The sequence below is a fragment of the Heteronotia binoei genome, chromosome 15 (genome assembly GCF_032191835.1).
Source record: "Heteronotia binoei isolate CCM8104 ecotype False Entrance Well chromosome 15, APGP_CSIRO_Hbin_v1, whole genome shotgun sequence".
NCBI classification, from domain to species: domain Eukaryota; kingdom Metazoa; phylum Chordata; class Lepidosauria; order Squamata; family Gekkonidae; genus Heteronotia; species Heteronotia binoei.
This window is the reverse complement of record NC_083237.1, coordinates 8729873-8755209: the sequence shown is the minus strand read 5'-3', so window position 1 is coordinate 8755209 and position 25337 is coordinate 8729873. Positions and strand designations below refer to the sequence as shown.

At 44.8% G+C, this 25337-nt stretch overlaps 1 protein-coding gene across 1 annotated transcript; it reads right to left on the bottom strand.

Moving 5' to 3' along the window:
* Positions 1-3041: 3041 nt before the first annotated feature.
* On the bottom strand, positions 3042-24883 carry LOC132584649 (vomeronasal type-2 receptor 26-like). The gene is made up of 4 exons (XM_060256550.1): positions 24596-24883; positions 9297-9423; positions 4927-4997; positions 3042-3767 (listed from the first exon to the last, which is right to left on the bottom strand). Exons 1-4 carry the CDS (start codon positions 24881-24883, stop codon positions 3042-3044), a joined length of 1212 nt encoding a protein of 403 aa, XP_060112533.1.
* Between the last annotated feature and the right edge of the window lie 454 nt (positions 24884-25337).

Sequence of the window (25337 nt, the reverse complement as noted above, 5' to 3'; positions counted from 1 at the left end):
ACTGGTCCAATCTTTTTGAAACTTGGAATTTTTTTCTTTATTTTTTGTGGAGATGCACCAGATGCCATGCTGATATTCGGTGCCTCTACCTAAAAAAAGCCCCCCTCTAGAGTCCCACACATCAGTTCTCCATTATACTCAATGGGTACCAGTCATCATAGGATATAATAGGGTGCCCAGCAAACATTCAACTGCCCCCTCACTTTCTGATGAGCCTTAAGTGGGGGGACCAACTCCAAACCTGAGGATCCTGGTTTGGCAACCCAACTTCTAGCAGCTCAGTAATGGTCCCAGAGTCCTCAGGCAAGAGCCCAAGGAACCAAGGCCACTGGTCTAGGAGGGACAGACAAGACAAGCGAGGGCCTAACATGACAGGAATCAGCCAAAGTTCTAGAGGCAATCCTGTCAGAACCTGCACGTGAGTCCTTGCCACTGGTCTCTGAAATAGCCACTGTGGGAGACTGGGCCTGCGTCAGCTGGTGGCCCCTGGCTCTGCCAGAAAGGGTCATTCCACTCCACTGCCTCAGGGTATTACTGCTGCCACTGTCCCTGTCTTGGGCTCTGGTTAAGTGGGACAGCCTCCCAACTTAACCTCCCTCCCATGTCAGTAGGAGCCCACTTTGGAGCTTTCCAAATATTTTTGGAACTCCCCTGGAGAGTTAGCAACTAGCCATTTTGCCACTTTTCTCCAATCTAGAGATTCCCTGCCCCACTCTTAGCATTTCCAAGCAGCTGGGGGAAACTATGTTGTACGGAGAGATTCAATCATTTAACAATAATAATAATAATAATAAAAATATTATTTTTGGCGCTTTTGGCACCAAGAAGGTCAGAGCGCAAAAAACGCACAGTTGTAAAAACCCTCATCCACCGAGCATCACGCATCTGTGAACCAAGCCAAATCCAGCAGGAACTACACCACCTCATCCAGTCACTGCAGGCCAATGGATACTCCGAGCAAGAAATTAGAAGAGCCCTCCATCCCAGGAGACCATCCACACCAAAATCCCAAGCCACACACAAATGTTGGTACAGCCTTCCTGCCCTACATAAAATCTGTTACCGACCGCATTGGCAAAATTCCCAAACGCCACAATGTTGACACAGTCTTCAAGCCCACACAACAGATCCGCCACATGCTGCGCTCGGCCAAAGATATGAGACATCCACTTTCACCCCTTGGAGTCTACAAAATACCTTGCTCCTGTGGTGCAGTCTACATTGGCACTACCAAATGCAGTATCAACACCCGCCTCACCGAACACAAGAGACGCTGTCGCTTGTTTCAGCCAGTAAAATCAGCTGTAGCTGAACATGCACTTCAAGAAGGAGACCACGTCATCCACTTTGAAAGAACTGAAGTCCTTTCTACGGTCTCACATTATCATACCCGCCTAAACAGAGAAGCTATTGAGATTTACAAACACCAACACAACTTTAACAGAAAGGAAGAAGGCATTTCCATCCACCAATCTTGGTTTCCAGCTCTGCAAAATACCCTACAGACTATAAATTGCAGAAGGTCACAGAACAACCAGCACATTCCACAGAACAATCAGCACAGTCAAAAACCATCTTCCTTATCTTCACACTCCTTCCAACCCTCCCAGCAATTAACACAGAACAATGGTCACATTCAACAGCCAGTTTCCTTATCACTTCCCTTCCAGGAAGCCCCACCGAACAATGGGCACATCTACAAACCAATTGCCCTCTCAACACACCCCCTCCAGCCTAGAAATAGCAGCACTCCAGCAGCCCCGGCCTCACTCAATGCACAGCAGCCAAGAAGGTCAGAGCGCCTTCTCCAGCTGCAACGCCACTGAGGATGTTCTCCGCAGCTGAGAACGAAACGTCTGGAAGAAAAACTTTCTCCAGTAGAACATGGCACTTAAGCCCGAAAGATTCTACAAACCCTAATGATGTTGCCAGCCGTGAAAACCTGAAATCTTTGAAAAAAATATTTAAAGCTTATAACTATTTGTATGCAAAATACAAGTGAGTGGAAGACATAAATCAAAGCAGACAAAAATGCTCCAGCTGCCTCACTGTTTAAACTCATGCCCTAACTAGATGGGCTGGTACCTTACTTAGTTATTCTGGATGAAATGGTTGCACATATTCTCCAACATGGCCACCACCCTTGGAATAGGAGCATAGCTGTGCCTCTTGCAAACTCCAACTGATGACTGAACAGAACTGTTTCAATCCCCAAAGCTGTAATATAAACTGCAGTTCCTGTCCAGGAACTGGCCCACTCATATAGAGTGTTCTGGGATAGACCTATGATGGACTTCCCGTCCTCTCTAGGTCCCTCAGATTAATGGTTACTCAGAGGAGAAGAGGGGAGAATGAAGAGAAGACTAGGCCAAGGCCTGCCTCAGATTGAAAAGTTTCTCCTCATCCAGTTTACAAGTAAACACAAACAAAATGGTGTTTCTCCATAGCTACCATGCCTCAACTTCATAGGTCTCAACCCTGGGACCCCCTGGCATCCATCTCCACTCTTTAGGAACAGCAGCAGCAGAACATCTAGGACAAAGAAGCCCAAAGTAAGTGAAGCAGAAGACTGCTATCCAAGAGCCATGCAGTAAAAGCAATTCGAGGACTTCCATAGATTGTCGATGAATGGATTGCGTAAAATTTTAGAACATATGAAAAATAAATGTACAGTTTTTGAGGACACTAAATTTAACTGAGTTCAACTTTTGATATTACATGGATACTTAGGTGAGGAAAGAAATACTACATGATTACACTATTTTGTATAAATACTTTATTGCAATTATTGTTTACAAAACATTATAACATTTTACTTGAATTGTTGACATTTCTTCCTAAAAAAATACAGAAATATATTTTAATGGAAATTATTATTTATTGTAATTTTTTTTGGCGGTGTGGTTGATTTCTGTTGTTCATTTGCAGGGTGACTGGATTTGTAACATATCAGTTGAGGTTGACTGCTTGATGATCCTTTATGTATATTCATAATCCAGCAGAAAGGAGAAGAATAAAACATAGCTACAATCCTATATTCATTAATTCTTCCTCCTAATTAGTTGCTCTCTGTTGTTCAGCTCAGACCTAAACACAATCACATAACACTTGGGAGAAAAGATACAAAGCAATAGCCCACCACCAGATGCCAAGATAGAGAAGATTTCCACAGCTACCATGTACTTCCCTTTAGTGCTCAGATAGGTTGGAACGAAGGACATCCAAACACTACAAAAGACCAGCATGCTGAAGGTAATAAATCTGGTTTCATTAAAACTGTCTGGCAACTTCCTTGCAAAGAAAGCCACAGTCAAGCTGATGAGGGACAGAAGTCCCATGTAGCCCAGAACTATGTATAACATGGTGGTAGACCCTTCATTACATTCTGCTATGATTTCTTCAATCAAAGAATCCATGTCAAAATCTGGAAAAGGGGGAGTGATTGTTAGCCATACCATACAAATGGCTGCTTGAATAAGGGAGCAAAAAAGGGCAATTGAGTTGGTTAGTCTTTTCCCCACCCATTTCCTCAAACTGGACCCAGGTTGGGTGACCATAAAAGCTACCACCACAGTGATGGTTTTGGCCAACACACAAGAAATGGCCACAGAGAAGATGATACCAAAAGCAGCTTGACGAATAAAGCAGGTCGCATGGCTTGGTTCTCCAAGAAATAGCAAGGGAGAGAGGAAGCAGAGCAGGAGAGAGACTAGGAGAACATAAGTGATGTCTCGGTTGTTGGCTTTGACAATGGCTGTATCTCTGTGCTTAACGAAAATTGTTAAAATTAAAAGTGTGATAAGGGAAAAAGATGCTGCTAATAGGGCTAATATGATCCCTAAAGGTTCTTCAAATGACAAGAAGGTTATAACTTTATGGATGCATCCATCTTGGCCTTTGCTTGGATAATGGTCTTCTTGGCATTTTACACAGTCAGCCATGTCTGTAAAAATAAAGGATTTGTCTCAAAGTTAATTAAAATATAATTTAGGTGTCTTGTGTCTCATCCTAGGACTTATTTATGTAAATGTATAAAATATTCATCTCAGTGTGAAGGTGGTCTGCTGAAAACATTCTTATATCATGTTCATTAAGTTTAACAGCCTGTAAGCAATTCACCTTTAAGACAAATTAAGAATTAGAAATCACAGTAAAACAAACATTTGACACATCTACAATGCAATTTCCACAGCGGCAGCATAATCATACTGTTCAGCTGGTTCCAGACCAGCAGTTTAAGGCAACCCAGGGACACCTTAGAAACCAATCAGAAAAGCAAATCCAAATGCAAATATCTGTTGCCCACCCCAGTCCCATACTCACCCTGTCCTCCAGCATCCTCAAAGTGGCTCAAAAAGCTACCACTTTTGAAGTGGTAGCAAAATTCTGAGCCACACGTCAATCACCTCTTTGGCATTTGGATGCGGAAGCACGGAAACGAGGCAGGTTGGTGGTGTGAACCCACCAATCTGTGTAAACCCACCAATCTGCTCTAGGCACTCACCGGTATTCTTTTTTAAAAAAAACTGCCTAGAGTGCATTAGCACATGTGCACATGACTACTAAGAATGTATGGGGGAAAAGAAGCCCAAACTGCACCAAGGGAATGATGTGATACAGCCATCTGACTGCACCAAGGTGCCCCGCAGGTGGGAAAGGGGCGTCTTATGCTGGGATTTGTGGAGGAGATTTGGCACCCCAAGCTGCTGTTCTGGAACCAGTCTTTGAGTATCTGGAATGCACTTTTTAAATATATTTTCAGTATTGTTGTAAACTGTCATCATCATAATCGTGAAAGTTATTGTCAACACCATAATCAAGCTCAGTGGAGACGAACAAAATTTTCAAAGTATGAGGAGCATAATTAGAAGGATGGTGCTGGACTCTAGCCTAGGTCTTCTACTGCAAACTAACATGGCTACCCACTAAATCTATCATTGTTCCTATTTCAGAAGTGGTGGTGGCGGCAGCCAAGGTCGTCATGGGTGCTGGGGGCCCTGCAGAAGAAGCCGAGCCTGCAGAAGAAACTGTGCCCCTGCCACCTGCACCAGTGCCCGTGCCTCCTGCTGGAGAAGATCCAAGCCCCCCTGCCTCGCCCTCTTGGGTGGCTCATGTGCGTGACCGCCTTCGTCAGGACCTCAGGGATCGGAGGAGGGCGGCACGCTCACCAGCAAGACGCTCCCTGAGCCCTGAGTTTTGAAAGGATTCTGGCCCTTCTAGGAGTGAGGGTGCTTGTGTCTCAGCAGGATCCTGGCTGCCCTTTGAGTCAGCAATTAGCCCAAATGGGCAACAGACAGCAGAGGGCTATATAGCTGTGGGCTTTGAGAGAAGGCGTTGTGGAAGCAACTAGTCACTTACCTGACCTTCTAGCATCCACTTTGGCTTCTAACTTCGGCTTCTGGACCCCCTGACTCTGGCATTGACTTCTGGACCCCCTGACTTCGGCTTCTGAACCTCTGACCAACGATACCTGGACTGTGATTTGGTTCTGGCGCTTTGGACCCTCCTTGCTACCCAGCTACAGACCTTGGACTGCCCCTGGACTTCGCCTGGCCTGGCCCCAGCCCGTGACAGATTGCTTCCACTACCACAAACACCCATTCCACAGGATGGATGCTGAAGCAAGTGGAACCACAGGACTACTGGCTGCTCTCCAAGCCCAGGTACAGCAGCTGACACAGGCAGTAGTGCACTTGCAGCAACAACCTTCGGCCAGTGCTCCAGCCAGTGCTCCAGCCAGCAAGTGCCCAGTTCCCCCACCTGGAGGTGCTGTGGAAGCGACGGTCACCTCAAGATTGGACTACTGTAACGCTCTCTACATGGGGCTGCCTCTGTGCCAGACCCGGAGATTGCAGCTAGTGCAGAACGCGGTGGCCAGGCTGCTGCTTGGCCTCCCAAGATGGGAGCATATACGGCCGGGGCTACGCGGACTGCACTGGCTGCCGATTGTATACCGGGTCCAGTACAAAGTGCTGGTGATTACCTTTAAAGCCCTATATGGCTGAGGACCGACCTACCTGAGGGACCGTCTCTCCCCGTATGAGCCCCAGAGAGCACTGAGGTCAGTAGGTAAAAACAGATTGACCACCCCTGGGCCAAAAGAAGTTAAACTTCGGACTACCTATGCACGGGCCTTTTCTACCGTGGCCCCATGTTTGTGGAATCAACTCCCAGAGGAGGTGCGGGCCCTGCGGAACCTTGATAAGTTCCGCAGGGCCTGCAAGACCACCCTTTTCAAACAGGCATTCATGAACGGCTGACCAAGTCCACAAAGAAACATCAAAATGGTCCAGTCTGGAGATCCGCCATCATTACACAAATTGACAGGCATAGCGTCGATTAATAATGGTACTGTCAGATTTAACTTAATGTTTTTAGACTTAGTAACTGTTTTAACTAATGTATTAATCGGTTTGGGGTTAATTTAATGTTTTGTTAAATGTATTGTTATTTTGCTGTTGTTAGCCGCCCTGAGCCTGCTTGGCGGGGGAGGGCGGGATATAAATAAAATTTTACTTACTTACTTACTGTCCTGGCGCTGTGTCGGCTGTACTTCGAGCTAAGAGCATGGGACTTTCCCAATGACAAAACAAAGGTGTGTTTCATCATTAGTCTGTTAAAGGGGCAGGCGGCCAAGTGGGCCACACCCCTACTGGTTGAGTCCTCTCCCCTGCTGACTGATTACCAGGGGTTTGAGGCCCACCTGTCTGCTGCCTTCTCAAACCCAGTCCAAGCAGCTACAGCCAACCAGAAAATCAGGGCCCTGAAACAAGGCAAATCCTCAGTGTCTCAGTATGCCACCGAATTCAAGCTCCTGGCCCAAGACTTGGCGTGGAATGAGGCTGCCCAGATAGACCAGTTTACCGAAGGGTTGGCGGAGGAAGTCCTGGACGAACTGGCCAGGGTGGAGCAGCCATCCACGCTCCAAGGACTTATCACCCTCTGCCTCCACATCGATGGCCGCCTGGAAAGTCGCCGCCAAGCCAAGACCAGAGGGCTCCAGCTCCCTGCGCCGTGCCACTCGGCTCCTCTTCCATCCCCAGCTAGTACCAGAGACGAGGGTGAGCCTATGCAGCTTGGAGCTGCTCGACCCCGCCTGACTCCAGAAGAAAAGGCCAGGCACCGCACGCAGAATCTGTGCCTCTACTGCGGCACGGCAGGCCACTATGCCTCTGGCTGCCCTGCTAAGCGTCGGATACCCGGACCTTCGTTGCCACTGCCGCCAAAAGGGCAGCCCCAGGCGTAAGTGGACCCTCCAGCCTGGGGCAACTAGCTGGGTCCTCCAAACAGCAGGCTGATACCCCGGGCCCGTTCCTGCTACCAGTCAAACTGCTACCAGACCTGTCCCATCACCTTCCACGTCCAGCAGCACCAAAAACAGCTGCAGTTTGATGTCACCCGCATGCCTCGCTTCCCGCTGATTCTAGGCCTTTCCTGGCTGAAGCTGAACAACCCCATTGTGGACTGGGCCCAGCAGGAACTACGCTTCCGAGACTCATGCCCCATCTGACTCCTCCCACCACTCTAGCAGCCGGCATCCCGAGTGGTGGTCCTCAGCTCCCTCAGAAGTATGCAGATTTCGCCGATGTCTTTGAAGAGACAGGAGCTGATCAGCTTCCCCCTCACTGGCCCTATGACTGTGCCATTGATTTGGTACCTGTGGCACCACTCCCGGTGGGGCGTCTGTACCCAATGTCGGAGCCTGAGCTGGCAGCTCTGCGAGACTTCCTGGACAAGAACCTGAAACGCGGATTCATCCGACCCTCAACCTCTCCCCTGTCTGCCCCAGTCCTCTTCGTGAAGAAGAAAAGTGGGGAGCTCCAGCTGTACAATGACTACCGGGCCCTGAACAAGATCACCATCCGCGACCGGTACCCTCTACCACTGATCCCTGAACTCTTGGATCGCTTAAAGGGGGCCCAAATCTACACCAAGCTGGACCTCTGTGGAGCGTACAATTTGGTGCGCATATGGCCTGGAGATGAATGGAAGACCACATTTGGGACCCGATACAGGCAGTACGAGCACCTGGTGATGCCCTTCGGACTGACCAACGCCCCCGCTGTCTTCCAGAGGTTCATGAATGATGTATTCCGGGACCTGCTCGACCGATTCGCGATCATATACCTAGATGACAGCCTGATTTACTCCTGCAATCCTGCCCAGCACGCCGAGCACGTTCGCCAGGTCCTGCAGCGCCTACGAGCCCACGGCCTCTACGCCAAGCTGGAGAAGTGCGACTTTGACCTGCGCTCTGTCGAGTTCCTTGGTCACATTGTGTCACCGCAGGGAATACTCATGGACCCCAGAAAAGTGGAAGCGGTCCTGACCTGGCAGGCTCCTCAGAATCGCAAGGACCTGCAGCGGTTCCTTGGTTTTGCCAACTACTATCGGCAATTCATTCCGGCCTATGCATCCCTGACCACGCCCCTGACTCAACTACTCCGCTCCAAAGAACCCTTCCAGTGGTCCCCAGAGGCCGATAACGCCTTCTCCAAGACCTGCTTCGCCACCAGGCCACTCCTGAGATACCCCGACCCCCAGCTTCCCTTTACGGTGAAAGCTGATGCCTCCAATGTGGCCCTAGGAGCAGTGCTGTCCCAGCGCGAGGAGCCGTCCCAGCCACTCCAGCCCTGTGCTTATTACTCGACCCATGATCATTGGCCTGGCTAGCCCGAATGTCCTCCACGAGTGCTGGTGAAGTGGAGGTGGCTGCAAACACTGAGGGCGGCAGGATGGGAGCATCCAAGGTCGTTACATTGTTTTAATGTTACATATCTGTTCTGTTCATGCATATCAATTAATGGGTTTCTGGGATGCGGGAACCACACACAACTCTGGATTTCAGTAACAGAAGCATGTGTTCAGGTATTTGTGGCAGGTTGTCCCTGATTTGGACAGCTGGAGACCTATCGGAATAATAAGAACTATTATGAAACAGTTGTATTTTCATTATGTTTTGCAACTACCTGCAACAAATCAAGTGAATTGCAAATATGTGGTCTCTGTTTTTTCAAAGACAATGATTGCCTCTTTTTGGAATTCTTGCCGTGGATTATTGAGTCATCACCTTACACATACATGTGCAACACTTGATATCTCATCACAGATAAATCTCATGCCACAGATTTCAGAGGGCCACTATCTGCTCAGAAATTCAAGATGATATATTGTCCAATGATATTTGAAAATGTTGCACATTATGTGCTCATGCACAAATTGGTCCCTTATCATATTGGAAATATCCATGTGAATTAACCCTAGATGGTGAGTCCTGAATAAAAAACAGCACTTACTCTTTTGGCTTGAAATCTTCCCTGCTGAGCAAGGGGCGCAATCGTAGCAGCAAAATTTCTCCCCTTCCTTCTTTTTCTTCTGAGAACCAGGAAGACAGTGAGGATTGCACTCAGAGAGGGGAGGCCCCTAACCAGAAACACAAAAAGAGTTTAAGACTGGATTCATTAGGGTTTTTTTCCCCCCTGCTCACAGCATCCAGTTGAAGTGGGAAAAGATTGCACTTGTCTCTTGCTTAAGGTATTGAAATATCCATTCCATCCTTTCCTTGTGTGAGGCAAATGTTGAGACCACAGAAAGAAGCTGCTGTATTTAAGTCCGAATGGCATAGTGTACTGCATCAAACGTATGGAAAACAATTTATAAATATCACAAGATATTTAATTATCTATCCCTTGAACATTTTACCTTATTCTCTTTTGATTTAGTAGGTGGTTAAGACCACTATAAAGCCCAGTCATAGTTGACAGAGACAGAGAATGGAACAAAGGAAACTTGAGTTAATGGGAGGCTGTTGTTAGCTGACAGAAAGAGAATGGCAGTAGAAAAGGATCAGATAACATTATCTACTCAAAATTCTGCTGGTACTATTCTGTTGTTGTCGTTATTTCTGTATCTATTTGCTTTGCCAAATTTTGTATCCAACACAATAGGGTCTGGTTAAATGGTTTGGAAAGATTTTCTCATTCGGGGAATTTTACATTAATTTCTAAGAAAGGTTGCAGTATAATTGATTATATTACTGTCCCTTTCTCACTAGAATTTTACATAAAAGATTTCTGTATAGGTGAAATCATTATTAATGATCACCTTCCACTTATTTTGACCCTTCATACAGAGTCTTCCCCAGACTCTTCCCTTAATCCCTCTATACACTTGTTGGAGTCCACATCCTTACCAAAAATCTGCTGGAATAGTCAGACTAAACAAGCAGCTCAGTTACTTTTAAATTCTCATTCCCTTTTGAATCTTAGAAGAGTTTTAACCACCTCAACGAATTCTTCAGTGCTAATAATAGCCTATGATTCTCTAGTATCTAACATTCTTAGTTCATTAATGTTAAACCTAAAAATGTAAAAAAGGGAAGAAACATAAAATCTCTGCAGCCTGATTTGATGAAGAATGTAGAGCTGTTAAAACTCTGTTGCGTAACACCTACAGATGTTACCACGACTCCGGGGCTTTGTCTTTACCATCAGAGTACTTTGATCTTAAAAATCAGCTGTCCCGGGTTATTATAAGCAAAAAGAATGATTATGCTAAATTTCAATGGGAGGAGCTATACCAGGCCATAATCTTAAAGAACTCTAAAAAATTCTGGTCTATTGTATCAGGTGCAAATAGAGTTGATGTCCCTTCTATGTCTGCCATTTCCCCAAATGTCTGGTACCAATATTTCTTCTCTATGTTCTCCCAAAGTAAACTATACACTTCTAGACCTTTCGAACTTTCTCAGGTAGATCTTACGGAGTGGCCCTCTGTGACTTCTGATGAAGTTAAAGATCTAATAAATAATTTTAATGACTTGGCAAGTATTTCATGGAGTCTCAAATACTATGAAAAATATGGATATCTGACATTAATGATCCAATCCTCTATAGTATTCATATTGTTTGACTCTACATTTATTATAGTATGGCTTTTATGACCAAAGTGAAGTATGCAGCAAAGGAAAGTTCAAACCACCAAATCACATGTCTGAGGAAAGGAGTGATCCCTGAGAACATCCTGAAATCCATACCTGGCTGAAAGCTCTCTGCCACGCTATTATATCCTCATCAATAGTGACTTGTTTCCCTTTGGGAGCTGAGGAATCAACCCTTCCAACTTTGACTCTCAGGAAGGACCTATTTGGAAAGGTGACCATGTTCATCATATCAAATCCAGCTTCTATTTCCTTGTTAACATTAAAAGACACTGTTTCTCCAGCAGAGTTGTTGAACGCAAGGCCCTGAAGAAATGTGTGGAGCTAGTTTGAGGAGAAAAAAGTGTTGCATTCATTTCTGAGTTCTTTTCCTTTCTGCAGATAGTTACCCATCCACAATAAGAAGAAACGATTATAGCTGTTTGTCAGAGATTCCAGCTCTAACACTTTAAGTGCAGAAAGATAGATTTAGGAGAAAACACGAATTCCGGGAGACGTCTTGGTTAAAGAAAAGGTGCTCACAAAGGTTGAGATGGAATCTGTAGTCTTAGAAGACTCCTCCTGCCTTTGTCCGTCCAGCCTTTATTGAAATCATGACATCACAACATTCCACCACCATTAGCCAATTAATTATATGTCTCTGGTCAGCGTGACCACAAATAACACCTGCGCAAATCTCTCAAACTAGCATGTTTTCTTATCATATCATAGCAAAGCTTAAATACACAACACTCTGTGACGCAGTTTTAATTTCTCTGCTGTTCAACCTGCATCCCTACAGCTGTTTACCACATATGTATTAAAATTCTAAAATACACTCCCTCTGATATAGCTGAACTAAGAATGTATTGTTTCCTCGATGCAATTGTTCATATTTCTTACCAATATCCTTCTGATTATAGGCAGTTTGTATTGATGACCAAAAGGACAATTTCAGACTTCATTTTTCAAAAAAAACCTTTGGGGGATAAAAACCACCACATTGAATTTTACTGAATTTTAAATCATCATGCAAGCCCACAAGGACCAATAGGTTCGCTGGAAGATCTTCTTGCTCTCCACCCAGACCTTATCCTCAGATTTAAGTATCTCAAAGCAACCATATATTAGAATATACAGGGGTCATTTTGTAGACTAATAGGTGGTGGAACTCATCCAGGGATTGTTATGCAGCTGCACAAGTATTCTATGGACAAGGAGGTGGAACTCTCAGAAAGTTTCAGGAGCTGTGCTCCTGTGAGCTCCCACTGAATCTGAGGCCTGAGAATATATGATGAGATATGGAAATACTCATATATACCTATGAAATTATAATTTCCCATTTTAGTAATATAGTCAGAAATTCCATGGAAAAAATCAATTAAATGAAGGGAATGTCCCAGCAGGTAGTTATTTTCTCCAGCCACCACATGCCACCAGAAGCAGCAGCAAGACAACCTTCATCCTCCCTTCTTATTGTTAATCTCATACTTCATTTAAATTTATGTGCATACAAGCAAAAAATAATAAAACTCACAGGGCAGATCCCACCCACCCCTTACCCCGTGGCCATCCATTCTTCTGTGCCCAAACACCTCCTTTCCAGTTCCTTACTGGCAATGATTTCTCAAGAACTGATGTGAGTATACCAGTCTTTACTTTTTTAACAGAAACACAGCAAAAGAGCAAGCAAAGGAGGGAAGATTTGAGAAGGCTGGGGAAGTTTCGTATTCTGGAATAAAGATGTGCAGTAGCTGGTTATACAATTGTATTAATATCCGAATGGTTATCAATACTAGCACCAAAATTGTTTTAAATTGTTTTAAGCTGTTTTAATATTATTCAATTGGTATTAATTGTTAAATTTTAGTTGTTTATTTACTGTTTTATTGTTTTAGTTTGACTGTTGTTAGCTGCCCTGAGTCTGCTTCAGCGGGGAGGGCGGGATATAAATCTGAGAAATAAATAAATGGTTGCCTCAGGTAAGATCACAACCAAAGTGAAAATGTAATTGAAAAAGATTGCAGTCAAAGATTTTAGCAAAGACATCATGGAATGGGGAATTTTCAAAATGCAGTGGGAGCTTTTAAAAATGGCATCAACTGAATGATAAATCATCTGGATTCTGCACAGTAACAGAGTAAATGTATATTGGCCGAAAAGGTGATTCTGAAACTGTTATGTCTTGCATTTCAGTCTGGATGTAAAACACAGCAAACGCTACAGAGGCGATCAGTGGAAACCCACTTGTCCCTGGATGTAGCTCGCTAATACGCTTTGCCCATCAAGACTTGTGGCGGGAACTTTAACTGGCCAGGATTGGACCTGGCCAGACGGAGGATTATTCCGGGGCATGTATATAATTGGGACCCGGCCCAGGTTTCTCCCTCTTCTGATGTACTCGCCAATAAAGTATGTTGCCTTCAACACGTCTCGTCACTCAGTACATTATAGTGGCGACAAGATGGGATCCTAGCCAGGTAACTCCTCAAGCGGGACTTCGCTGACCTGGCCGGAGACGAGGAAGGTATGCAGTCTAGGGAGACTGAAGCGGCCACTGCCACCTCCACTGCCATGGCGAACCCGAGCGTGACGACGGGCCACCTTGCAGAGTTCGACCCCACCAACCCCGATAGGTGGGAGATCTACATGGAGCGGGTTGACTGCTACTTACGAGCAAACATGATCACGGACGACAGCCACAAGAAAAACATGCTCCAGAGCGTCTGCGGGGAGGCCACATTGGAGATCGCAAAGGGTCTCTTGGCCCCCGCGAACATCACGGAGAAAATGTACGAGGAGATAGTCAGACTCCTGACCAGGCACTTCTTGCCCTAGCCATCCCTCATCGCCCGCCGATTTCTCTTCCACAAGAGGGATCAAGGGGCGGGAGAGACAGCCGCAGTCTACGTGGCCACCCTCTGCCAACTTGTGGGGAACTGCAGCTTCGACAAGCTGGACAAAGCCCTGAGAGATCGATTCGTCTGGGGCCTCCAAGATGAAAGACTGCAGCAAAAGATCTTTGCAAAGGAGGAGCTCACCCTCCAACTTGCTTTCAATGAAGCCACCGCATTTGAGAGAGCCACCAAAGCTTTCCATATCCTGCGTGCAGAAGCCGTCTACCAAGAGGAGATGGCGTCAAGCAACCCAGAGGAGGAGGAGACACACCAGCTTCGTCGCCAACCAGGAATGGAGCCGAGAGAGACCCAACTGCCACGAGCGACCGAGAGACCAGCCAACACCAAGTGCACAAGCTGTGGGGATCCACACAAGTGACGGGACTGCCCCTATCACAACGTTGATTGCAGGAACTGTGGAAGACTGGGCCACATGGCGCGGGCTTGCCGGGCCAAGGCCACCCGCAGATGCCAGTCCACCAACCACGACTCGTCCGATAACAGAATCAACCCCAACCCCGTCACTGGGTTAAGCCCTGCCGAGTTACTAATGGGGAGGAAGCTGATCACGAGGCTAGACCGGTTGCATCCCGACCGGGCCATGGACCTCCGCAGTTCCCCCGAAACCAGGGAAGCCGCTAGGGGGTTCTTTCCAGGGGATCCGGTGTACGCTAAGAACTTTGCAAGTGGCCCAGAGTGGTTAGCCGACTGGGTGCTGCGGGTGACCGGGTCCCGCTCCTACGAGGTCTCGACGGAGGGGGGCCAGATCCTTAGGAGGCATATTGACCAGCTGCACCACCGCACTTTGCCAGAGGAACCGACAGCAATCAGGGGTGGGGGGAGCGGGGGAGAACTGACTGCAACCCCGGAAGCTACCCCGTCCATGCCAGCTGCACCGACTGTACGGGCAGAAGAGCACCACAGCGGTGGGAGCGACCACCCGAGAGAGGGGACTCCGGAAGAGCAACAAGTGGCAGACAGTCCTCTTCCAGCATCACCCCAACACGGAAAACCCACTGCCCCGCCAGCCACGGCGGTCGCTCCAGCTCCCCAAGTAACCACGAGGAGGTCGGTCAGTGAACGTAGGGCACCAGCCTACTTGAAAGACTTTGTATCTTGAACTAGGGGGGGGAGGAGTGTTATGTCTTGCATTTAAGTCTGGATGTACAACACAACGAACGCTACTGAGGTGACCAGTGGAAACCCACAGGTCCCCGGATGTAGCTCGCTAATACGCTTTGCCCATGAAGATCTGTGGCGGGAAGTTTAACTGGCCAGGATTGGATTTGGCCAGATGGAGGGTTGTTCCAGAGCATGTATATAATTGGGACCCGACCCGGGTTTCTCCCTCTTGTGATGTACTCGCCAATAAAGTATGTTGCCTTCAACACGTCTCGTCACTCAGTACATTACAGAAACCAACAAGTATTGATGTCCACACAATGAAATTCTGAATCCAATTTCTTTGCTGGGTACATTCCCATGTAACAGATGCTAGTGTGTGTGACAGAACATTCTGTATGTTCTTTAGGACCAAATACAGAGAAAACCATCAAGACTGTAACACCATTTATCCAGTTTTGCATTGGCTATGGTTAACACCTTAGGCTAATGTGCAAAGAATAGTAAACCTATTTGATTACAGGAACATTACCTGCCAAGGCTGGAGATCTTGGAGTCTAACATTTTTGCCAGTCATGGGATTAGATGTAATCATGGTGTTCAAAACAAATGCTATGGCATAGACAGCACTATAGACACTATAGCTATGACCAGTCATTCGCGCTTCAAAAAGAAGCCCAGGAAGACTCTCCAGTTTCTCATCTCCAGTGCATATATTATTGACCTCCATTGGCCCATGGAGATTTGAAAAGGAACAATCAAATGCTTGCTCCCAGAATTCATTGATAAAACCATTTTGCTTTTCCTGGTGTGGTTTTATGCCATGAAGATATTTCTTGAATTGTGGAACCTCATTTGAGTGAATAGTGAAAGATATAGCACCATGGAACATATCAAAACCCCAATTCCTTTGAGCTGCAGATAACATGAAATCAACTTGAGCTGTCAAAATCCACACTTTGCTCAATGGAATATTTTCCCCAAAAGCAGAATATCCTAAAAATATCAGCGTATTCAGTGAGAGAATGGTTAAAGATCCTCCATAGAGGATAAGCACGTTGACTTTTCTTTCTTCAAAAGGTCGAAATACATCTTTGCCTAAGTTAAGAATGTCCTCCCAGGAATCCCATTTTCCTTGATTGACTATTCTCACTGTGAAAGCAGAACAGATTCCATTTTGGAAAAGCAGTGGTTCAAGGGTCTTCAAGAAATGTTCTCCACCATCATCATTGGCAGCAAGGAGGCCAACCCATGTCCATCCAAAATGGATTAGTAATTGGGTAATTCCCATACACTGCTGAGTTTCATTGGGGACCATGCGGTACATGGAAGGAACTTCTGTCACATCCAAGAAAAATGAGCCATATGTGATCTACAAGAAATGTTGAGGAAGAGAAATTAGGAGACTATATATGGCTGTATGCTTGCTGCATTTACTGAATGAATTTGCTGGCATGAAGAAAAAAAAACTTCATTAACTGGATCAAAAGTTTCCTTTTAACAAAGGCACTTCCTTTGCTTCAAGGTTTTCTCTTCTCAAAAGTCACATATTTCACTGTTGGAAAGCAATATATTTTGGAGGAACTCTCCTCCACTGGTCTATTGCAACACTGGTGTCCAGATCTTTGACACTTGTGCCTGTTTTTCTTTCCAATGAATGTGAACATTGTACAGTTCCTGGAAACTTTTCATAGAAAAGAAAGATTTAGAAGTTTTTCATATTAAAAATGTGCAAAAAGGCTTCCACATCCACTTAGAGAATCTGAACTAATTTATTATATAAGAATTATTATTTAAATTAGTTAATTCAAATATCTTTGCACCCTAAACTGAACTATTGGAGGGGGGGCGAGACGTTGTTTCAGTTGCTCCTTTCTAGCCAGTTAGTGAGTTGGAGTGTGTGTGTGTGTTTACATTGATTTCTGACAGCATGTTGAACAGTCTGCCTTAGCGTCCAGCCTTACTGTTGTTACAGTTCTTTAAACTTGTGTGAATCTGTGTTTGAAATAGTTTTAAGGGTTTTTTTAAACATACAGTACTACAGTTTCAATTACATCCTTTTACATTAATTTTAGACTGATCTAAGAGAAAGAAAGAGAAAATAAGAAAAAAAATGCTTAGAGTCAAATATATTTAAAATATAGTTCTGTGTTATATATATAACCTGGAATGTAATCACAATATATATATAATATAAGCATTTTTTTTTCTTATAACTTTGACTTATATATAGTGATTGCAGTATTACATTCCAGGTTGTTGTTAAACACATACTGTTGCTATATTTCAGGAAATTTCTATAATACTCTAAGGATTTACTTGTTATACTGTGTCTTATTGTTGTCACACTTCTTTAAACTTGTGTGAATTTGTGTGTGAAACAGTCAAAGTTTTTTGGGGGGTGGGGTTTACTATACAGTATTACAGTTCCAATTGCATCCTTTTATATTCATTACTTTTAGACTGATCCAATATAAAAAAAGAAAATAAGAAAAAAAATGCTTAGAGACAGATATATTTAGAATATAGTTCTATTTTATATATATATATATATATATATATCTTGTGATTGCAATATTACATTCCAGGTTGGTGTTAAACACATACTGTTGCTGTATTTCAGGAAACTTAATGCTCTAAGGATTTATTAGTTTTACAGTGCAGATCCACAGTTTCTCCATAATTTTGAATAACTTTCCCCAAGTCTACATATAGCATTTAATGTAATATCCTCATACTCCCACTTCAGCTGACATTATTGGGAGATTATTGGTAACTGATTATAGTGTGTTTAGTGCATTATTGATTAATAGGTAGTTGTGATTAGATAATTCATCAAATTTATATTATTTATTACAATTCTCTCTCTCGGCTTGACTTCGCAAACGAAGATTTAAGAAGGGTGCAGTAGTCCACGTCTGCTGCAGGCTCGCTGGTGGCTGACAAGACCAATGCGGGACAGGCAGGTCCGGCCACAGTGGCTGCAGGGAAAAGTCTGATTTGGGGTTGGTGCTGTAGCAGTGCGATTCTTCCTCAATCTCCTTTTGTCCTCAAGACCAGCTATGCATGCATTCTCAAAGGAAGAGACAGTCTGGTGGATAGTGTGCCTCCATGCTTTGCGATCCGAGGCTAGGTCAGACCACGGGTGATGGTTGATGAGACAGGTGCCAAGAGATTTCTTCAAGGAGTCCTTGTACCTCTTCTTTGGTGCCCCTCTATTTCGATGGCCGGTGGAAAGTTTGCCATACAGAGCAATCTTGGGAAGGCGGTGGTTTTCCATCCTAGAAATATGCCCTGCCCAGCGCAGCTGCGTCTTCAACAGCAGTGCCTCGATGCTTGTAACCTCCGCCCTCTTGAGGACTTCAGTGTTGGTCACAAAGTCACTCCAGTGCATGTTGAGGATGGTGCGAAGGCAGCGCTGATGAAAGCGCTCAAGGAGTCGCAGGTGATGACGGTATAAAACCCACGATTCAGAGCCGTAGATGAGGGTTGTCATCACAACCGCTTTGTAAACATTGATCTTTGTGCTTTTTTTCAGATGCTTGTTGCTCCACACTCTTTTGTGCAGTCAGCCAAATGCACGGTTTGCCTTTGCCAGCCTGTTGTCAATCTCCTTGTCGATCTTGGCATCTGAGGAGATGATGCACCCCAGGTAGCTGAACTGCTGGACTGTCTTCAGAACTGATTCACCCACAGTGATGCAGGGAGGGTGATAATCTTCCTGGGGTGCAGGCTGGTAGAGAACTTCTGTATTCTTCAGACTAACTTCTAGGCCGAATAGCTTGGCAGCCTCTGCAAAGCAGGACGTCATATGCTGCAGAGCTGATACCGAGTGGGAGACGAGTGCAGCATCATCAGCAAACAGTAGCTCTCGGATAAGTTTTTCCATTGTCTTGGAGTGAGCCTTTAGTTGCCTCAGGTTAAACAGGCTGCCATCGGTGCGATAGCGGATGTAGACACCATCGTCATCATCTAGATCTACTGCGGCTCTTTGAAGCATCATGCTAAAGAAGATTGTAAAGAGAGTTGGCACGAGAACGCAGCCTTGCTTTACACTTGTGCCTATTGGGAAGGGCTCCGAGAGGCCGTTGCAGTGTCTCACTTGGCCTCGCTGGTCTTCATGTAGCTGGATGATCATGCTGAGGAACCTTGGGGGACATCCTAAGCGTTCCAAGATTTGCCACAGGCCTTTCCTGCTAACGGTATCGAAAGCTTTGGTAAGGTCGACAAAAGTCACATATAGACCCTTGTTCTGTTCCCTGCATTTCTCTTGGAGCCTGAGAACAAATACCATGTCGGTGGTGCTCCTGCTAGCTCTGAAGCCGCACTGGTTCTCTGGGAGGAGTTCTTCTGCAATGGTGGGCACCAGTCTCTTCAGGAGTATTCTGGCAAGGATTTTACCTGCGATGGAGAGCAGGGTTATCCCCCGGTAGTTGGAGCAGTCTGACTTTTCCCCTTTGTTCTTGTGTAGAGTGATGATGATTGCATCGTGAAAGTCCTGTGGTAGTTTGCCTTGTTCCCAGCAGGTGACAAGTACTTTGTGAAGTGTGCTATGTAGTACTGTGCCCCCATGCTTCCAGATCTCTGGTGGGATTCCATCAACTCCCGCTGCCTTGCCACTTTTCAGTTGCTTGATGGCTTTAACAATCTCTTCTAGGGTGGAGATCTCATCCAACTCTGTTTTCACTGGTTGAAGTGGGGTGAGGTGGATTGCTGAATCTTGAACTATGCGGTTGGCACTAAGGAAATCCTGAAAATACTCCGACCACCGGTTCAGTATGGATGCCTTGTCTGTGAGGAGCACTTGGCCGTCTGCACTATGCAAGGGACTCTGAGCCTGATATGATGGGCCATATACTGCCTTCAGGGCTTCGTAGAACCCTCTTAAATCACCAGTGTCTGCACACAGCTGGGTTCTCTCTGCAAGCTTGGTCCACCACTCGTTCTGAATGTCTCGAAGCTTGCGCTGGAGGTTGCTACATGCAGCGCGAAAGATTGCTTTTTTCCCGGGACAGGAGGGCTGAGCAAGATGTGCTTGGTAGGCAGATCTCTTTTTCGCTAGTAATTCTTGGATCTCTTGATTGTTCTCGTCAAACCAGTCCTTGTTCTTCCTTGTGGAGAACCCGAGGACTTCTTCAGAGATCGACAGGATGGTAGTTTTTAGGTGTTCCCAGAGTGCTTCTGGAGAAGGGTCTGTGGGGCAACTGGGATCCTCAATTCTTGACTGGAGTTTTGCCTGGAAGGCAGCTTTCACTTCGGCTGACTGAAGGCTGCCAACCTGAAGCTTCCTCCAAGGGATACCTCCTCTCCAGGGTGTGGGTTTAAAGTGAAGACGGAGATTGCAGCGTACAAGACGATGATCCGTATGACATTCCGCACTGGGCATTACTCGGGTGTGTAAGACATCTCGAAGGTCTCTCTGGCGCACCAGAATGTAGTCGATAAGGTGCCAGTGCTTGGACCGTGGGTGCATCCAGGTTGTCTTCAGTCTGTTCTTCTGCTGAAAGATAGTGTTGGTAATGGTGAGCTGATGCTCCGTGCAGAATTCTAGCAGGAGGCGCCCGTTATCATTGCAGTTGCCAATGTCGTGTTTGCCAAGTACTCCTTTCCAGGCTTCCAAGTCTTTACCTACTCTGGCATTAAAGTCACCAAGGATGGTCACCTTGTCCTCTGTAGGGGTCTTCCGTACGAGGTTGCGTAGATCAGCATAGAACTTGTTCTTTTCTGCAGGATCTGCTTGAAGGGTTGGGGCATACACACTGAAGAGTGTTGCATGCTGCTTGTTTTGAAGTGGGAGGCACATGGACATGATGCGATCTGAGTGACCTGTTGGCAGGTTTTCGAGTTTGGAGGCAATGGAGTTCCTGACCATGAAGCCAACGACAGAAAGGCGGCTCTCAGCCTTTGACTTACCCGACCAGTAGAGGGTATAGCCAGCACCATGTTCTTGAAAACTACCTTCCTCGGGGAAACGGACATCACTGAGAGCTGTTATGTCAATATTCAACCTGAGAAGTTCGTGGGCAACTAGAGCAGAGCGTCATTCAGGGAGGGGAGGGGTGGGCTCCCTCTTGGGTATCCTGCCCCCACAGTGAAAGTGTATGCGCAATACATAGCCTCTCCTTTCCCGGTGTAGTGAACGCCGCGTGTTCACTGTCCGACTATGCCTGGCAGATGGTCACTGCAATGGCCTCTCCTGCATTACTGCATCTGTGGCAACACCTTCCCGCTGGTCCCCCCATTTCTCACAGAGTTTGCCACGTCATGGTGCGACCGAATGTCCGGCGGTATAACCGGATAGGCAGGCTGGGCTCACCAACCTCGCCAGCCAAGAGAAGGAAAACTCTAACATCAAACCCAGGCAGATAGAGCTCGTTAATGTAACACCTACCACCTGGAGGATTCGCTGCCGGCGTCCCGGCTTACTGGGCCATGGCAGATGACCCCAAGGTGAAAGGGTGGAGCCAGTACCGCGCACACTGTGCTTCACCTAAAAATTACTCTGCGCAGGCCTGAAGGGAATATCCATATCCACATCCACAACCCACAACACACAAAGTCCTGCAGCGATGGGCAAGGGGCGAAACGGCAGGTAGAAGATGCCACTGGAAGCTGCAGTCCCGATCCTGCATGTAGGCAGTTTAGGGTATTGGTCGCCTGTTGCTGACCCGGAGACGAAAGCATTTTTCGGCAGCACCCTGAACGACCAAGCAGCCTTATCTAGGGACAGCACTGCTTGCTCCACACGGAGAGGGGCCTAGAAAAGGTGGCCTAAACAAAGCTCGTCTCCCCCACCCCAGTTGGCTAGCCGCGGTCAACGGGCATCCTTACTTGCGGTCGAAAAATAACAACAAAGAAAAGGCATGCACCTGCCTCACAAAGTGTGCAAAGAATAAAGCTTGCGTGTTGGAACATCAGAACCATGCTTGACACAGTAGACAGTGGTCACCCTGAACAACGCTCTGCTCTAGTTATTACAATTAATTCTGTTGTATAGATACCGTCTACTATTTATTAGCTTGATTGTATTTATATAATATTTATGCTTATTAACTATCTCATTAATTTTCATAATTAATTATTTTCCATTATTAGGAATCTGAATATGATCAATTGTACCGTGTAATCTACCTATTCTCATTTGAGTAGCATAGTACTACTTTCTCTACACAGCTTAGTTCTATTATCATTTGACTTCATTGCTGAATACATCCATCCTAACCAATCCAGCTTTATGCCAGGCCGTGATTTAACGAACAAAATTTTTAAAACTATAAGTATCATCTCTACATGTTTTACAAAGAACTCTGAAACTCTGTTGCTTTCCCTGGACATAGAGAAAGCTTTCAATTCTCTGGGAACAACCTACTTGCTTTCTTTACTTCAGCATATGAACTTTGGGGATAACTTCATCAGAGCAATATCTTCCATTTATTCATCTCCCGCAGCACATGTCAAGGTAAATGGTGTAACTTCTACAACCTTTTAATTGCAACGAGGTACGCACCAAGACTCCCCCTTATCACCTTTATTGTTTGCTTTGGACTTAGACTCTTTAGCAAGTGAAATTCATCATAACGCCTGCATTAAAGGAGTTAAATTTCATTATCAAGAATTCAAGTTAAGTATATTTCCCGATGACATGTTGCTGTATGTTACAGATCCACAGTCTTCACTCCATTGTCTACAAAACCTTAGTTTACACTGAAGCAATGACAAAGTGCTCTCAATGAGTTTCTATGGCATCACAAAAAGCCAAGGACTGGCTTCAAAACCTTAAGATTACACTACACTCAAGGAGGCTTGAATTTTCTGGATCTGACACTTTACCACAGAACTGCTATACTTTCAGTTGCAGTAAAGATTATTAGAAATATTGATTATGGAGACTGGGCTCTAACTTTACTTCCATTGATCTATCCCATGTCTTTCCCAGAAATCTTTTGGTCGTCTCCCTCATCAAGACCTAGAAAAGTACATCAGAATCCACTGTTTTCCATTTTACTCAAAACATGGGACTCATTGTAGCGTAAACTCTTATCAAAAATCTCTAGACATACGACATTTCTGCAACAAAATTGGTTTTCCTCAACTTCAAATCCTATACCCATCTCAAAGTGGAGACCAGCCAGAATCACAAGATTAAAAGAATTGGCATCGAAGCAGGAACTTCTTCCAAAACAGATGCTTGAGCATCGGTTAAAGGTAAAAATCCCATGGGTTTTTTTTTATTATTTTCAATTACGACATGTAGCTTCACAGAGCAAGTTTTCTTCAGTATTGCAGACTCCTCAGACAGCCTTTGAAAAACTACTAGATATGACTGATTGTGACTTTCGAGATCTGACTTCACAAATCTACAAAATATTGCTTACTAATACCAAACCAAAGATACTCCACTATCAACAATCTTGGAACAGTGACTGTGTTACAGAACTTACAGAACTTACTGAAGAGCACTGTGTTACAGAACTTACAGAAGAGCACTGGTCAGAAATTTGAAAATCTGCTTTGGCCAATTCATCATCTCGTCATATGAAGCTGCAGAACTTCAAGATTTTAACCCGATGGTACCTAAGCCTCAAAAGACTTGCTTCATTTCCTCATTATATTCCAACTTATGTTGGAAAGGCTCTGGGAATATTGGTACATTTGCACATTGCTGGTGGCAATGCCCACTAATAGAAGCTTTCTGGAGGCAGATTCTTGAACACATTAAGCACATTACTGGTTACAACATCCCACACTCTCCTGAAGTCTTTTTTTTTTTACAATATTGGCAAACTTTGAAGATTCCAAAGCTTTCTCACAAATTGATTGAAAGTCTTCTTACAGCTGCTAAAACGGCTATAACATCTCTATGGAAATCCAACACCTTACCATCACTTGAACTCTGGTTTACAAAAATCTGGGACATTTTAATAATGGAGAAAATCATACCCCAACTTTCCTTGACTGACATTTACCCCAAGAAAAATGGCTTCCGTTTCTGGAATATATTGAATCTAAAAACATTTTACCTATTAACACAACCTACCTTCAGTTTCTCTCACTATAATTCTTTCTAACTTATGCTATCCCTTCTTTCTCTTTGTATTTAAATATTCTCTTTTGTTTGGCTTGGGATGGAGCAAGGCAGTATTCTTAGTTTAAGAGTCAAAATTCTAGCCCAATTCAGTTAATTTATCCTTAAAAGATATTTATTTATTTATCTATAGATTGATTAATTAGCAAATTGGATGTTATCTTAAATGCGAAATAAGATGTTCTACAATGTTACATATACCATAGTACTTTATGCATAGTAAAATTTTGTTATATATGGGGGGGGAAGCAAGGTTAGGACAAACATAACTCTTAATCTCTATTAAAAGGCAACAAATCCAATATTTCTGTAACTGTTATAAAATAAAATAACTTTATGCAATCATATTTAACTAGCATATGAACCTGATATGAGGTCACCTCTGCATACAATATTCACAATCAGAAAGAAATCCCTACGTATTAGCAAAACCTTGCTAAACCAGTATTTCATTTGTTTTTGTTTTGTGTGAAGTAGCTCAATCAAACTGTTCCTCCTATTCCTCAGTATCATTCCCTGAATTCAAAGGGTTTAATTTGGGAAATCACTCCACATTCCATGCATAGATCATACCTGTGGAATTTTGTAGAGTCCTAAGATATCTGCCATATGGAAGGAGATATCAGCATCAAGTCCTCCAAGGACAGCTATTACATTTTTCTGGGTGCCACATTTGTAATTAGGAAGAAATCTCCGCAACTTGAAAAGCAGGTCCAGAGTGGTACGGGAAGTCATTTTCAGATCAAAGTAGCTGTCATAAATGTGGAATCCAAGGGTGACATTTGGCAATATCTGGGGATTCTCATTGATCTCATTTACAGCAAATGCCAGTGCTAGGTTGTGTTGGTAGTACTTAATCATCATACTTAAAAGAGAGTGAAACAATCATTAATAGTAGAATTCTACTTAAACCAAGCAGTGTTATAATAGCAATTTCTGATCTATGTGTGATGGACGTATGGACATATGAAGCTGCCTTATACTGAATCAGACCCTTGGTCCATCAAAGTCAGTAATGTCTACTCAGACTGGCTGCGGCTCTCCAGGGTCTCAAGCTGAGGTTTTTCACACCTATTTGCCTGGACCCTTTTTTGGAGATGCCAGGGATTGAACCTGGGACCTTCTGCTTCCCAAGCAGATGCTCTACCACTGAGCCACTGTCCCTCCCCAATGGTATCTTTCTGTACCTTGTTGACATTGCTGAACTACTAAAGTACTTGTGTTTGAAGCCAGATAACAATTATGATGTGTTTCCCACCGTTTGTTAGTTTTTAAACTGCCAGAGGTCTCCTTGTGAATTTTAATATACTAGAAA